Source organism: Atractosteus spatula, chromosome 21 (assembly GCF_055471065.1).
Source record: "Atractosteus spatula isolate fAtrSpa1 chromosome 21, fAtrSpa1.hap1, whole genome shotgun sequence".
NCBI lineage: Eukaryota > Metazoa > Chordata > Actinopteri > Semionotiformes > Lepisosteidae > Atractosteus > Atractosteus spatula.
Genome location: NC_142726.1, coordinates 709,458 through 727,397, shown reverse-complemented (window position 1 = coordinate 727,397; position 17,940 = coordinate 709,458). Strand labels below are relative to the sequence as shown.

The following is a 17,940-nucleotide window of genomic DNA, read 5'->3' as shown; positions in this document are numbered from 1 at the left end:
AGCAGAATCAGCATCATTTGAAAGAGTAGAGCAGCTCCTACTGATTACATTGCAATGTCAGATGTGAGGCACATTGTGGAGAGCAGTGTTGTGTGGCATGATTAAGATACACTGACCAACACAAAGCCCACTACAGTAATTCTACACAGCTGTGAGTTTTCTGGTGAGTTATCATCACATCTGACTAATGACAGCCTGCTCAGGTTGAATTTAGATCTTTACTGGTTTAGCAGCTTCAGTAACACCACCAGTACTTTTAATTCTAAGAATATACAGATTTGTTTTTGTTAGAAAGCATCATTCAGATGTATTAGTTTTGAGATATAATGTAAGCTGATTTTATGTTTTTTTTAGTCGATTACAACTAGTAAGTACCATGTGCTGGACAAAGAGTTTTAGTTTAATTCATGTTTTGGAATTCTGCTTTTCAGTTTTTGCCCTCAGGACTTTTTGATACAAACAGACAATCAATCTCCATAAATTGTAAAGTTAAGTTAAAGTGCTAAAAGTTTATTTATTTACTATATGTGCAACTACTACATTTGCTTGCTTTATTTTAATTTGTCTTTAAATTTGTGGAAGTGTTTTGGTGGACCAGTTGCTGTTTTAATTGTTTCCTTCTTTTACAGCCACATCTCTCCAGTCTGTTGATTAAGTCGCTTGTCATTAAGGCCCTGCGGTCTAGCCTAACACTGTTTTTAGTTAAATAGCAAACTGTCTAAGGTTATAACGAGAACAGTGTCTTGTTCATTTCCTTTTAACTATTGAAACATCCAAACAGCATTGTAGCAATGTCAAAACTGTAGAAGCTTGAAGCAAAACAAGCGTTAAATCATTCAGTGTGGCGTGACCCCAACTGTGTCACATGGATACACTAGCTGGTTGAAGAACAATGCCTGTGTTGCTGTTAGCATAGCAATGCACACGATCAGTAGTTTTAAGAAACTGCAGCCTCAGTAAATCATGTTAAAAGATGTAGTTTGAAGCAGCTGTGTACAGAAGAAATAATCAATAAATACCTTTGCTGTCACTGTACTTTTTATTTTAAGAAAGACCTATCCTTAGACCATTTTGCAGCTCAGGATGTTTCCTCTTAAACTAAGCACCCCTGATATGAAAAGATTTGCAGCATATGCAAATTCTTAAAGATAAGCTATTAATCTCATTGACAAGGAAAGAGAGCTTTAATGGAGCCATAGACATCTTTTTATCTTTATTAATTTTACAGCCGTGGTCTTATAAAGTTAAAATATTTGCAGTAACAGATTTGATAGAATCAGAACTGTGCCTTGAGATTCTGTCTGAAGATGGCTTGGTTTTGGGAGAGCTGGCCACAATTAGCAGTGTTGAATCTTTTATGAGGGTAAATGACAATAATTTTGATAAATGTTGTGATGTATCTATCCTGTATACAGTATGTACAGTATTGGCTGTTCCTGTATTTGAGCCACAACACTCATCAGGCTACAGCTTGTCCTGGTGCTTATCCATGGCTTTAAAGAAACAAAGCATGTGACGTACTGTAACACTAGTTCATTGTAGAGCCTACCGGCCAGTAAGCAGTGGTCCCCACTCATACAGCTGGGTGGACTGGAGCAACTGGGCTGAAGATCCTTTCTCAAGGTACAGTACAGCAGTGGTGTCTGCACCGGGGACTCGAACCCAAAACCAGCTATACATCCTGACCCATTCCGATACACTGCCTCCTGTATATTATATGTAATGTTTATTTGCATATATTATTTGCATAATCAAATGAAAATATCATACTGATCTGCCAAATATTATATAGATGGTAATCCATATCATGAATACATTCTGTTCTGTACAAACATCTAAAGGCCCTTTTTCCATTTTATGGTTTGTTTATAAAAATAGAATTTCAACTTGTTTAGACAACAAAGAGTTTCACAATATAAGGTTTCAAACCCTTCAACTGCATAGAACAGAGTTTCTTGATTGAAAAAGAGGAGTAGTTTGCCTGCAATCTTGCTGATTTCCTCACAATAAAGACATTTTAAATAATTTCTCGCTAAGGGTTTTGTTGAGATACTGAGCGCACAAAGTGTGTTTGTGTAAGATGATGAATGGAGCCTCTTTTTTACAGTATATGTGTGAAGCATTTTTTTAGTATTAAGTGGTTGTTATTGGTAATCAGCCAATATTGGTATATAACTGTGATGACAGGAAGTTAAAAAATGCTATAGTGTTTCTGATCACAAATTAAAATCATACTTGTGCTCTATTAAACAGACTGGCATCTTCTGATAACACCCTTCGAACCCAGAGCATTTATGAAAAATAAATAACAGGAGAGCTGTCAGATCAGCCAAAGTTTTTAGCCCAGAGAAGGAAAATCCTTTCCTGCCCTAACATCACTGCTTTCATCTTCTGATACCTGTGACTTGATTTGTAACTTGATTTCTTCAAAACCTGTAGATTATCTAGCTTTCATTAGGACTACTGTGTCAGAGAAAGCAGAAATCAATTTATTGTAGACTTAACTTGAGAAAATTGCATATTCTCCCTTCATGTGCTGAACAGGCACTTTCCCCTTTCCTCAGGAGAGCCTGGGCTCTTTATTAATTGCGGCATGTGTATATGTATGAAAGTTTAAGGGTCCCTGCCCGGTCTTCTGTGCTCCATCATTACTCTTTTTGGAGAGAGAGATAGTGCGATGGAGCGCGTGCGGGGCGGACCGCAGTAGGGGCAGGGGGAGAAAGGGTGTAATTAGTGAGTTACATGGGGCTGAATAGAAGACTCAGCCAGGTGTAGAGGAGATTGGTTGGTATTTATGAACGAATGTCATAATTGTGACAGGATGATGAATGAGTCTCACACTTGGCCGTTTTTTTTTCTTTTTTCTTTTTCTTCTTTAAAAAAAATATATATGATAAAATATGGCCTGAAAGTTGATGAGCAATTTTGTGTGGTCTGGTCAAGAGAAGGTCATGTATTTTTTTTTTTATCCCTGGTCTTCAAAGGCAAACCCCCTTGTAAGAGGGGAGGAGTTGGTGGACATCGCTTGGTTTCATTTCCTCCTGACAAATCATTCTAAAGGTGCCCTTTTCTGCTAAAGATCTAATGTCCTCTTAACATCCAATTATTTCTTTTTCTATTTTTCTATTCCTAACATATTTTAAAACCAGTCATTAAGTACAGTTATGGGCTGAATTGAATAGGCAGTGTTTTTTATATTATGTTTAGTTGTCACTTATTGTAATCATTGACTGAAAAGAAATTGTTAGAATTATTTGGATGAGGTAACCCACTAAATAAAGTGAGGAAATTAAACAAACCCACATTGTGACTCATAGTGCTGTATTGCTCCTATTACAAAATTTTATGCACAGGTGGCATTGAAAGTCTTGCCTTTAAACTTCTCTATGTTTACTGTTAACAGCAGCAATGCTTAACAGACTTCCTGGATTACTTGCAATTTATGCCTTCTATTTTCGGTCTTTTTAGTTTAGACTCATTTATTGTAATTTAGAAAAAACAAACTGTAGTTGTTGGAATCATTAATTTTATAGTACCTGGCCCAGAACATGAAATAACAGTAGTAATAATAATTTAATATAATATGATAAATTAGTTCTTACAGTATATGTGATTCAATCACCACTAAACTGAGTGATCAATACTCTGCTTTATCTGACTGTATCTTGAAAAACTCTTCAGCTCCAGTTAAATCTATGTATCAAGTATAATTACTCTCATTGTGGGTTTTGTAACTCCCACGTTATTACACTGGGAATTGGGCTGAAACCACCTTGGGTGGCAAGAGGCTCTGTGCAGCCATCAAATCGGAGTGATTTTTGATCACTTAAGTGAGATCTCCTTTCAGGCCCAATGGCGAAGGTGAGAGGCCAGTGCATTAAAGCAGTGCATTATTTTGCTGTTCCACACAGGTGGTTCCATTAAAGGCTATTCTATAACCATTAAATGGGTCAGTAGAATGTCTTGCCATCATATTGAACAGGAAGGTGCCTTGGTTCATCTCATATCTCTTAATTGTATTGGATTCGAAAGCAAGATTTATAATTGCATTATTCAGTGCAGCCGACAGTCAGGGACACAAAGGTATATGGAGTGTCATTTCAGGTCTACCTGTCTGATGTCTTGTCATTATATCCCCCATTAATGAGGTTAAGCTATCTGTCCTTGCATACTGCTTTTTCTTTAAAACTAGTGGCACTTGTATTCAGATAATGTACATAATATAGTATCTCTGTAGTGCTCTTGTACAAGTGCTGGTAAATTCTCTTCATGTATGTGATGGTAATGTTAGACGTGTATAGTGATCTTTACATCACTATGATGTTTTGTAACAAAACTCAAACACAACATCATCCTGCACCCAAACTAAATATTCATACTACGTTTAGCTGGTAATATTTATCTAGATTTCAAAGGAAAGGTAAGAGATTTAATTGATTAGGTATCATGATATAGCACAATAACATATACTGTACTATACTGCGATTTCGTACAACATATTGCATTAGGTTTTGAAGTTCCGAAACTTGGTTGCACTAAGGTAACTCAGCGCTTGTTTGCAGTACTCAAGGACAATTTATGTGATGTTTGCGAAATAGTTCAGATTGGATGCAGTGGATGAGCACACTGTGTATTCCATGAGACTGAAGGGCAAATAAAGTGCATTACCGGTGAAGGCGATGTGTACTGTTCCAGCAGTATCAGGGGAATTAGAAGGGTAGGAGATTTATCACCTATTGCAGTATTTGCAGTATGACACGTGAGGTCTGTGAATGGAGCTACGTGGATATGAATGTGCATTGGTGACTCATGAGATGTGCAACGATCCATAAATCATTTAAAAAAGAAAACAATGTTACTGCATTTATTTTTGGTCAAATGAAACAAAAATACATAATCAAATAAAGCCAAATAAAGAAACGAAGATGAACAGATTCTGCAGTATCATTATGGACAGCCGATGCTTTATCCATAGTGAAGGCATTACACATCCACAGTAGTTGCTCCTGCTGGCCTGTTAAAATGCATCAGCTTTTCTCTGGAGAGACAATCCCAGGAGAGGTCCACCACTCTCATCCTGTCCCAGGCTCTCCCACCACAACGAATACTAGAGAGGTCATTCACATGTTATGGGCAGCTGTTCTCAGCAGATGAGCCGAGACCAATGATTATTTTACAAAGTCTTTGGGCAATCACAAAATGGTCAGCATGGTGACCTTGGCTGGAAAAAAGTCTTTGCATTTTAGTAGTACTTTCTACTACTTTATTTACAAGTCACCTTAATGAAAGCTGTATAATGTGGTTTATTTTATGCATTTGTTGTTTTTAATTTTCTGTGCCATTTTATATTTTAAGTTTAGGTTTGACCTCCAGAATACAATATTTTTGTCTTGTTTCTATATATGTTGAATAAGTAAACCAACCTTGCTCAGTGCTTTCTAGAGGTGTACTTCAGTCTTGCAACATTTTCATAAAACAGGTTAACGCCTCCTTAATGACCTTCAATCAGATTTATAGTACCTTTAAAGAAAAAAATCTGTGAATCATGATGGAAATATATATCCTTGGTCTGTTTCCTGCAGTTTTTTCAATCATAAGGATACTTCTTTGTTAGAAAAAAAGTCATTAAAACCAAAGGCAGAAATGTTATGTTGCTACAAGCAGTTAGCATCGTCACCTGCACCGTGTGTATTGCATGCTCAGCAATTATTCCAAAGTTAAACAGAGATGGCTCCAGTGATTTTAACTTTTCCAACGCCCTTGAAGTGGTAAGAAGTTGTCAGCGTTCTCATAAAATTCCTGAACGATTGCGTTGGTGTGTTCCTCTCTCTTTTTTTACCCGAAACCTGACCATCTGTCTAATTGTTCACCTTCATTGCTTTAGTGCTTTTTACATGCTTTTTTCCCCTCTTTCCAGGCAATAAACTTTATTTTCTTCGCAAGACTTCAATCTGCAGGGGGATAGCAGGCAGCCAGGATGCACCTCTACCTTCTGGATGGGCTCCAGTTTTTTTATAAAGATGTTGTCTCCTAACACATCATTCAGATCCTGGTCTCAGAAGCTCATGTGCTTATTAGTGTAGGAAATTCCCTTAATTCTACAAATAAAGGTTAGCTTTATTATGCCATATGTTAATAGTACACTGAGGAGTTATACATTGACCTGCAAACGTATTCAGTCCCTTGTACAGTTCTCACATTTAGCTTCTTAAAAGCTTGCCTTCATAACACTCAGAAGTGGAAATTAATATTTCTTATATACACGTACATAACCTTTTCAACATGTTCACAGCAAAAAAAAGAAAGAAGTAGGAGAAAGACATAATATGAATGAAAAATAGAAAAAATCTTAATTTAAGTTTAAGTTTAAACTTAATTTAAGTAAATTAATTAAGGTGCACAAAATGACCTTAACAAGTGGCACAGTTAGTGGAGGGTCCTCTGTCTGTGTACATGAATTCAGAATAAACACACCTGTCTCTGTGAGGTCCCTCAGTCAGGTTGTGAATTTCATATAAAGATTCAACAATGAGGACCAAGGAGCTTTCTCAACAACACAGGGATGAAATTGTATAAAGCCACATAGCGGGAGAACAGTATAAAAAACATTTCAAAGACCCTTAGTATCTCTTTGACAATGGAAAAGCCAACCAATAAGAAGTGGGAGGCACCCATACATTGCCTCGAGCAGGCTATCTTTCCAAACTCAGCAGCTGGACAGGGTGAAAACTGGTTAGGGATGCCAAGGTGAGGCCAACAGCAACTTTGAAAGAGCTGCAGAGTTCAGTGCCTGAGACAGAAAAAGAATGAGTCAACAATGTCCTGGTCAGACCACAAAGTTTGCTTGTATAGAAAAAAAAAACGTTTTTTCATGGTACTTTTCATCGTGGAGTTAACCTTTGCTTGTTCCCTTGCAGCCCACATATGCAGCTTCCCACTAGAATCTAAAACCTACAGTACCCTATAGTTCCATGCCACAAATAAGCCTCAGAAATCTTATCTAGTTAAAACATCACAATATTCATTTACATGACCATGGATTGGTCAATAATAGTCGTTTTAAATCTTTGACAAGACACAACATCTACTAATGCTTGTACTATAATTTCTTTCAACCTGGTGATTGAAATCTGGAATAGGCTTCAGACTGTGCTGTCTTATATGCAGTACAATCTATAGCTGCACATGTTCAGATTTTGAAACCCTGCTGAGCAGCAGCAGTTTAGTGTGTGTAAAGCTGCTGCATCCTGATCACAGTACTCGTTCATTGTCATCAAAGCAAGATGAACAGTTACATGCATGTAATTCTGTGAAGCTGAAATTGGATCCCTTTAATCCAGGCCACAGAGGTCACTTCTTGGGTGGGAAAGTATCCTTTTGTAGACTGTGGCTGTTCCACACAGATTATATCAGTTTTATAATTAAATATCCAGGTCTGGGAAAGTGTTCTTTACAGATGTGGGTTTTCAAAAAAAAACTGGGCTTTGATTTGTTTCCTTTGTTGTTGTTAGATAAGTCATGTTTGTAGCCTGGGTGTCAGATACCCCATATAGTTTATGGAGAAAGGCTGTTCATTGTAGTAGTGACTTGGTTCAGATTTTATGACACATCACTGCCTGTCTGATGTAGATGTATATAATACTCAGAAGTAGTGAAGAGGATGCATTATGCATTTTGCTAACTATGGGAAATGGTGACATCTTGGGATTCAATATTAATATAAAAATATGATGTAAATAAAATTTAAAAATGGGGTAAATCCTGTGGGAATTAGGTCTTATTATATGGTGAAAATCTAAGATCATTGACTTCCGAGGCATGAGCTTGTAAGACATATATTCCAATGTAAGTGTTGGGATTTGTTTGGATGTAAGTGTATTTGTATCTCTATATGGTACATACCAACTGGTATAAGATTTAAATTATTTATGCAATAACATAAAGACTGTATAATTTACTTTTCACATTGTGGTACACAAAAAGGAATGTGACATAAGGGTAACGTGCTTTTGTGTTTTAATTTTCAAGCTGGACTTGTATTTTATACAATATTGTGTTCCATGCCCATGTCCTTCACTTGTCCTCTTTTTCTCTGTGTCCTCCTAGTTTATCCCCACACCTCTGTTTACTTTTCTACACCTGCAGCACTGCAGAGGTAAAAGGAAATTACAGATATTGTAGATGCTTTGACATAACCCTAATATCCAACAGTTTATTTTGATTGTTATGGAAACTGGTTTTATGGTTAATAATAGTGTGGTTTTGTCTTGGGGTCATCTCACTCGAGGGAGCTGAGGCTGCCCGAACACGTCTCCAGAGTTTCACAGCACTTACTACTCCCTGTCAGATCTAATGCTACTTTTTCATGATATAGATAATAAATCATGTGGTCCTCCTTGGGAACAAAAAAAAAGAAATGCAGTTATAGTTGTAATAAAAATAAACCAGTTTGTCGTGCCTCTGTCTTACATTTATCAACCCATTTGAGTGAGCTGTTTCTGCTGCCACATAGCAGGAAACATAATTTGTCACTTTGTAAATACAGCCAAGACTCGAACTGCTGCCAGCTCCCTCCTCCTCTTCTGAAGGATGGGTGTTTTAAGTGCATCGTGGGTCTGCACTTTTAAGAAACAAATGGTTAGGGATTATGATAATCGACACTGGTGGCAGAGCTGGGAAAGTATTTGGATTAAAAAATAAATAAAAAAGCTTCTTGCTTTAAAAAAAAACATTGCTCAGATTTGAGTTTTTTTTACATTTGATTCAATTGCCATATTCATGCTTCAAAGGAACATTGCCAGTGGTATTTTAAAAAGAAATTTATTTAAATAGATCCTGGTTGTACTTTACAGTCTTTTCCTACATATGTTGTATAATATTTCCCTTTTCCTTACAAAAATTGTAGTAAAAAAGCAACAGAATACATTTTTAAATCAATGCTTCCAAAAGCAATATGTACTTTTCCTGCAGTGTGCTTTGCTGGGTGCACTGATGTACAAAGTGATGTGAAGATCATGTGAGAACTGAGATCACTCTGGTGCCCCCCTTATGGCTTTCGGAATGTAGAGAAAGTGAAATTTTCAGGTTCATCACTACCAACAGTTTTGTGCTTTGAGCTGTCCTGTTATGCTGTTTAGCCACTGGGGATAAGCACATCTAAATGACATCAGCACTATTATTAGGTATTCAATAATGAAAAGATTTGTATTTCCCCATAAACATCATCCTGCATATCTATCAAAACCTTTCTGAGGTTTAGGTCAAATTCTTCCTTTGCTTTTGCTAAAATTTTCCAGCAGATGGCACCTTATTTTAGAGCTGTCTAGGTGTTGTGTGATGTATGACTGTATAGCTGATTAGACTGTTTTTCAGCAGCAGCACTTCATCAGCATCAGTGTGTGATAATACAGTATATAGCATTTAGACATTGCCAGTTTAAAGTTTTATTTACTACACGTATTGATAAATAAAAGCATTTATATTCATCAATTATTTTTCTCTGATTTGTAGATATTGACCCTTGTTGAAACTATCCTTTGTACTCCAGTGTGGATTTCAAGCCCATGAATGGAAAATTGAGAAGAAACTAGTAGAAACAGAATCAGGCTTCTTGAGTAACATGATCTGACAGGTTTCCTAGTGGAGATAAGACCAGGGAAATTGGCATCGGTAGGATTTTTTTTCTAAACCAGCAGGTAATCAGAAATCTAGTACAAAACCTTTCTTTTAAGAGAAATGATTTAAATGTCCCATTTGTCTCAGATGCAGTGCCTCGTTTATAGCTCACAAATATATGTGAATATACCATATGCGCATATAATTCTCATAAAAATGGCCTCTGCATTTTAGAAATGATTTAGCTTTTATGAGAAGGCTTACGCTGACAAGGTCCCTATCATGCTTGCTCAGTGGATGAATGGTGTTGGGGACTCTGGTGTATCTGGCACTTTTCACTGCTTGGTAATATATCTATGACAGGCACAGCAAGTCATGCTCCATTCCTGTTGATTGCTTGTACCGCTCTTCTGTTAAGTGGCCTTAGTCTGTGTGCTGTTAATCATTTGTACTAATGGCTACCAGTGGATTATTAATGCTACTGGGAGAGGAAGTGTGGTACATAAGATAAGTGCTTGTCATCTTACAGGTTAGTCATGTAGGGATCTAGGGCCTAGAAAAAAGGGAGTTTATTACTTTAAGGCAAAAGAATTCCAAAGCTGTATTTTTTTACTAAGTAATTTAGTGTTAACATCAGGAGTTTTATTTGGATGCTTTGAAAAGTTGAAACTTAAATGTATTTAAATTCGTTTCAATATCATACATTATCTGTGTATTGTATATGATGGTTTAATTGAAATCTGTTTTTGAGTGTCTATCCAGATATTTTCTTGAAAATGTTTTTATGCCTGAATGCTTTTCTTAATAACCAGTTCCATTTTCAATGGGATAGTATAACTAATATTCCAATTAATATCCCAATTAACTTGTTGCTAGCGAATGTATTATATACTATATATACAGTAGGCCTTAATGTAGTCAAACATTTTTTTCCTAAAAGAAAATAAAAATATGGAAAACTGATGTTTGTCATATTACTCCTGGAGAAATTCCATGTAAGTTGTCCTAAATAAATGGGAACAATTAATACACACAGAACAGTTAATTTTCTCAATCATTATAATTGATCAGAGATTCAAACATTTTATGAATTTCAGTGTCTTGTTGATATACTAGAGGTGATTTTAGTATAAATTAAGAATCACTGACTATTGTTTTTCCTTTTATACCCCTCAGATTCAGAGTTAGGGTGATAGATAGTAATAAGCTCAACTTTACCACTCTTGACTCTTGACCGCTTGGAGAGGCAGGCACCAAAGCGAGCCTGTACTATAGGCTCCCTCTGCTTTGCAAGGCGCATGATCCCACAGTGCCTGCAAGGCAGCGGAGAGGGTTGCGGCTTGTGTCCCAGGCCAGCTCTCAGGTTTTCCAAAGATTATTATAAGCCTGCTCATTTTTTTTTTATTAAATAAGAGCCAAGCAAAGCCCCCAGTGTTTTTTTTCCTTCTTATCCATCCAGATTACTTAACAGAGGAACTTGCTGAATTGACCTGTCTCGTCTTTCTGATTGCCCAGCCAGACACTTGCAGTACAAGCATGAACTACATGAACAGAATCAAACTGCTTCTCTGCACTCATTTTGACATTAATTAACAGCATTAACATACCCAGCTAGGTTTCAGATAACATGCTAGCAAAGTTTGAATGGACCTGAGGCTGGTGCATGACTTGATGTTATCAGATAATAATTTTTCAAAGTAGGAGAAAACCCTGGAGGCAAAAGTTAATTTTCTGAAATTAGACTTATTAGGTAGAGCCCTTTTACTTCAGTGACAGGTATATCTCAGTGAATAATTGTGCAATGTTAAAGGAAGCTGAGAGCACTGTTGCAGGGGATTTATTTTATTTTATTTTTAATCCAAGTAACTGATCCTAGGGTTTACCAGTGATAAGGCTGCCATCAGACAAGAGTTAATAATCTTTGGATAGACATCCAAAGACAGACCTCAGATACACATCAGGGTTCTGAACCCTGCAGAATTGCAAGGCTTTTGTCTCCTTTTTTTACTGTATTTGTTAAGCCATTTCTATAATTGTTAATTAAAAGCTCTTCCACAGCCCACTAAAAGGGTCAGTTTTCTTTTAAGTCACCAGCAGAACTAACACAGCCACAGTGAGGTAGTCCTATTTAAAGAAAAAACAACATTTTTAAAGAAATTTACTTCGGAAAGTGGCCTGTAAAATCCATCAATCCCTGAAAGCAATATTTTCAAAAGGTCTTTGATTTTTCCATAAACAGTCTTTTATTATTGGTGGCTGTATTAGGTCTGGCAGTATTATAACTGCTATTGAATTTAGTCCGCATTGATGTAGGGTATTGTTAAATCTGTATAAGTAGCTTAAATGTTGTGCTGTTGTCGGTGACCTCCTGCCTGCTTTCCAGCAGGGTTTAAGTAAGGTTTTTTTTTTGGCCCATAGTCTATTTCTTATGAAGGGACATTTAGTGTGTATTAGCAGAATGAGTAAAGATGTCTAGTTGGTTTTGACTTCTGTGCACATGTTCTAAGAGGAAAAGAAGTATTCTTTTCACAACATTCTTTCCATATGTTTTCTTTAACTTTAGTTTCTTGTTTATGATTTAAAGTGTGAGTTCATGACAAGTGTTATTTCTTTCAAAATTAAAATAAATGCTTTCAGTGAGCAAAAACACAGGGAAATTTGGCTTTTTTGATGAATATTCTTTGAATAAAATGGTACTCTTCGTTTTTAAGGAGACAGAAATTTTTCAATATAAAGTGACTGTTGAACACGCACTTGTGCAAGAGATATGATTTCTTCAATATCTTTAAAGGATTCATAACAGCATACTGTAAGAGGCGATTGCTCTCAAACATAAAAGCAAATGCTAAAAGGCCCTTTATCATATGGATTTTGCCTTAGTCATCCATAATTTATTTTAGCTGTTTTATATGCCATTATAGACATTATGACAGGCTTTTTATATTTCTTTCTGTTCACTTACTGGCAGTATTCCTTCACTAAGGTGTCTTTACCAATATTATATGTAAACCACAAGACAATAAAAATCATAACTCTCAGACACAGATACCCTGCTTTTGAAAAGTTAGTGCCACTCTACATTTCTCTGTTACAAAAAGCATTCTTTATTATTTACTCTGTCGCAATGCTGAAATCGGTAGAAATATATTTATAGTATAATGCATCCAGTCTTCAGTGTGGTCAAGCCTGATGGAGTACATATCATAATGGTCTTTTTCAAGAAACCTTTGCTCTGTTTCCTCAAGATTTTGTTTACTAACAATTTGAAATTTAGTTTACCTGCATGTTAGTATTTTATAATAAATCCAAGGATGAGATATTTGTTTTACACAAAGTTCATAATGTGTGCTTATCATAATTTGTGCTTGTCTATTCTCGACCAATCTGAAAAAACTAATCACTTAGGAATAACTCAGATATAACATTTTGCAGAGTGTACTGTAACTCAGTAAAACTCTAAATGACTGTATAATTAGAGAATCTGCATAATCTGTCTTTTTAAACAAATACGTAACAAAATGATCCCTGCTTTTCATTATAGTATCTGCTGTTGATACTGTGTACAGTATCTGTTGTAATTGCTAGGACTGCCTTTTAAAATTTTGTCTTGGTTGTCAATTGTCTATATTAGTGTTACTATTGATCTCATATCTATGATATGAAAGCTGTTGTTTTTTGCGTAATTATACAAACTTCTTGATTAAGGAAATAGTGTAGATCTTTGGTCTTTCTGCAGAATTTGGGTGCTTTAAGCTGGGACATTTGAGGAGCAGCTGCTTAGTTTTGGGTGCAGTCTTTACTCAAATCATCTGAAAGCGATCTGCCTTGAGTTTAGTCTTCGATCTTAATTCTTATACTTCTTTTTCCTCTTAGCACAAGGCCAAGGTGGAAGCCATGACCCTTGACCTTGCTTCTCTGCACAGTGTGAAGGAGTTCACAGAGGCTTTCAAGGCAAGAAACCTGTAAGTCAAAAACATCTTCAGAATAATTTGCTCCTCTGTTTATTTCGTTCATCCTTTTTTATTTCTCCCCAGATAAATGTTAAAAATGTAATTCTTTTTTGAGTAAGCATCAGGTACAGTAACTATGGCATGATGTTGTTGATAGCAACAGCAATACTTTGCAAAAAAACCCAACTATTTCCTGCCAGAAATACCAATCCAGATATTACTGCCAGAAACAGATCAATAAGACAAATAAATATATGCATTTAAGTTCTGTATCATTAGCGAAATTAGTTGCTGTTTTTACCTAAGGAAAATTTTCTAGAAAAGTTGTTTCTAAAACCACTCTGTGATTTGAAGGAATTCTAGTTTTAGATTTTTCACTTTTTAAGCAACCAAGCTTACATTTTCATGATTTTCCATTAAGATCATGTTGCTCCTGAGAATAGAATTACATCCTAAATTGATTATCTTGTCAATACTAGATTAAAACTGCTACAGTATAAGACATTATGATTATTACCAAACTAATAAGACTTCTGTTTTAATAACAGCTGTTGCCCCATCACACCTTAGCATAATAGTATAATTAGTTAGTAGTATAATTGCTAGAACACATTATCAATGTGACCTTTAACTAAAAACAAATATTAAGTATTCACATATTTTGTTCAAGAGGTGCAAGTGAGTAGTGGCAACAATACATTATTATTTGTTTACAGTTTTACAGTAGATATTCTAATGGACAAAAAGGTGTGCTTATTTCACAAGTTAATCCCTATGTTTTTTGTGCTTCTTTGCCCCAAGTTCCTATTAGATAAGTGGTGTTGTGTATGTTGCGATAAATATTAATTTTGAAAATAATGAGACTTATGTGCTTTGGTAATAAAGCTGTATAATTAAACTTAGAACCCAGGAGGTTACAAGCAAGATGTTACATCCCACAGTATTAGTTTGGTATTTAACTCCCTCTCTGTTTTCATTACAAAATAGTCACTTTTTTACATCTAAAAGTATTACAATACATCAACAGAATTTCAGGTGATATTGTGAAACTTTGTCCAAGCTTTTAAAATTGTATTTACTTTGTCAACATTGTCCGGAGAAGGTCTTTGACCCTCTCCACACTCACATCTATTAAATTAGAGAGAGGGCTCTGGGCCAACCTTTCAAATAATAACAGTCATGTTGCTGTGTTATTTCCCTCTCTCAGAAGTCAATAAGCAACTGACCCAGTCAACAAAATAATTATATCAAACTGATTTCTAGAGAGTAATAAGTCCTTCATAGTCTCCTAGTTAAACCAATTACAGTCAAGCTCTGATGAAGTTATATTTCAGAGAGGGGCAGGGGAAGATGTCACTTACAAAGCTGCCTCCCCCCATGAAAGTTGTGAAGGCTTTTGTGAGAGCATACAGATATAAAAGTATCTTTCCATGGTGGAAGCTTTCTTGTGAAACTGCACTTTAAAACATGAGGTTCTGAACTGTCATTATAATAATGTAACAATATACTTTGTTTTACATACGCTAATAAATTATGTAATAAAATTCCATCAAATAAGAGCGCACTCTGCACTTTTTTCCTTCAAAGAATTCTGCACACTGCATCTCTGGTTATTGTTCATTTTGCACTTCGTGATTAACGTCCCGGTTTAGGTACAAGTCTGACTTTTACTACACTAAAAATTGTTTTTGCAAGTATTTGACCTGCCAACTTTGAGAACAGTCAATTAACAGTTAATCAGAAATGCAAATGAAGGATGATATGGTACTGAATCTGACAGAATTAAAATAGGAAAATATAACTGACTCTAATATATGATTTGCAAGGTCTTGCAGTATTTACTCAGCTGTACCTAATGTGTGACTACAGGATGGTTGTGTTAGTGAGATCCTGAGGTATGCGTTTGCCGTGGACTTTGAAGTGACTGTTTTGACAGAAATGTGTGGGATATTTTAATGGTGGACGAAAGAGAATATCCTGTCCAAACATTTTGCTTCTCGATTAAAGTGCTCTATTTTTCCTTGCTTTCAGTGTTTCTTTTCCCTGTAAACATTGATGGACTTTAACTACAAAGAAATGAAAAACATAGTAGATGGAAGAATACCTTGAGGAAATGTGGAATTTTGCAGTTCAGTATTTTTAGGATGTTGGCAGAGAAGGATTTTGATGTCCAAGAATCATTTTCCATCCCTGTACAATATATCAGTGGGTTCTGGGCAATTTATTGTCCGATGTGGTTAGGTTTCCTCAGCAGATCCTGGGATATGGGAGGCGTCCGCCTTGTATGCAACAACTGTCTTTCCCAGTCAGAGTTTTTTTCCTCCCGAATGACAGTTACAATGTTAAAATTGTACTCTGTTATGGTTGTGGTCAGTAAAGAAGTCAATTTATATGGGATTGCAAGGGATTAGACCACCTGTTTTACAGCTGGAAACAAATTTTTCTTTGGAAGAAAAGGGTAAGACTTCTGTGTGATGTGAAAAGAGTATGTTAAATGCAGAATATGTGTGAAGAACCTTAGAAATGCAACTGTAAAGATGTTTAGGGTATGCTGTGCTTCCTCAACAGAAGAGAATCTGTCTTTAGGAGTCACGAGTTTCCAGATATGTTGTTACACTCTATAATTTTCCTGGATTCTGGATTAAAAAGGGGCCTTTTCCTGGCATCTTTTTATGGGAAGACGTGCTTTCATGCACGTACTCTGCAGGCCCTTCTTAAGACATAAAATTAATGTAACCTTCTGTAGAAATGAAAATATAACCAAATGCTATCATATACATTTTCTCAATTGCTAAAGTGAATACAACCAGTTCTAAATAGTACACATGCTAACTACAGATCATGTGATATGACCATATGACCCTTTTTTCCAAGCCGTAATGATAGATGGGTAATACTGACGTCATTCTTCAGAAACTTTTAACACTCATTTCTTCTTGGTCAGCGTTACAGTGGTTTTCTGAGTTTTCCGTGTCCAAGCTCTTCCTCTGGCAGAGGTTTCCTGTCCTCAGTTGGGGTCCTTGACCAGCCTTCTGGATGCCCCAGGGCACAAAGAGCCTCAGGCTGCCCTCAGGCTGGGGTATCATGTGCCAAGACCTGCTTCTTGGTCAGCAGCCAGCCATGTGCATAATGGTGAAGAATTGGTAATGAATCCTTATTTCCTATCTCCCCTGATTAAAACCACTCACTGCTTCACTGGTGAAAGTGACCCTCCTGCCAAAGGCAGTTGAGCTGTGGAAACTTGATGTACTGTACTGCATTTGTGAAAACTGGCCTCAGATGTCACAGATACGAGAAAAGAAAAAATAAAGAGGGGCCATTTGGAGGGTGCCGCCTGGTAGATTTGTTTTCTGGCCACGGCTCAATAGCCAGCAGAAAGACAGGGTCAAGCATTTGCAAATCCACACCGTTTATATACCACTGCCTCCGAAATAGATCTTCTCATAAGTTTCATAATAGAGTCTGATGGCATTTAATAGGAAAAAAGATTAACCCATTAGCTTGAAACCATTTGGGACCCAAATCATTTATTTGGCCCAGTGACCCAAAATGAACATGGATCTTGCAAAGGAGCAATAAGCTATGGTCCTAGTGGCTGCCCATTAATGAGACCCTTACTCTGGGACAAGGACTGAGGTCAGACGCCAGCTGGAGGGATCATTTTCACCTCAGGGCAGCTGAGCACCTTGGCACAAAAGAAATAGAGGCTGGAGAAGTGTATCCAAGTGTTAATGTGGAGTCCACGAAGTGTGTAAGAGTAAACCAGATAGATCAGAAGAACTGGACACTGTACATGGATGGATTTCTACTCCAAAGGGTCTGAAAATGTGTCTGTATCCACACTTCTCACTCATCCAGACTTGGTCCTTTCTAATTATTTTTAAATTCATCTGTTAAAACTAAAACAAAAAAAATCCATAGAAGAAACAATTATTTTATATTCCATCGCTTCACTGTCTGTATTCAGTCTCGGTTCTAAGAACAGGTACATATTAAAGACAGATGACTTTTTATATATCCTGTAGTTTTTGAGATGTTTACTTACTTAGGAAATGGAATACAGTACCTTGTGTTTATGGGGTGTCGACCTGCTTCACACCTAAAGTCCCTTTCCTCTTCTTCCTCTTTGGATATTTTATGACACTTTTTCATAGAAGGCCTGGGTGGCAAAGCCTGGATCTGTGTCCATAATCCAGTATGGGTCAAAGTATGGGTTGTTGGTTTCCAGGTTAATAGTATTGAAAGAATGTGATTCTCCAGTAGCTGTAAGATGGAGTCAAATGAACAACTATATCTGAGTGGATTCCTTTTCCAGAAATCTATAATTTCTCAAGCACTGAGGCTGTAGATTTAATTGTTGCCCGTAAAATCTTGA

The 17,940-nt window shown here is 36.5% G+C and overlaps 1 protein-coding gene across 1 annotated transcript in view; it reads left to right on the top strand.

Moving 5' to 3' along the window:
* The window catches only part of wwox (WW domain containing oxidoreductase), a 381,937-nt gene that overhangs the window by 89,673 nt on the left and 274,324 nt on the right, over window positions 1–17,940 (top strand). Inside the window, exon 6 of the mRNA XM_088938904.1 lies at window positions 13,489–13,577. Within this exon, the coding sequence (XP_088795030.1) occupies window positions 13,489–13,577 (89 nt within the window). The remainder of the gene's footprint in view (window positions 1–13,488; window positions 13,578–17,940) is intronic.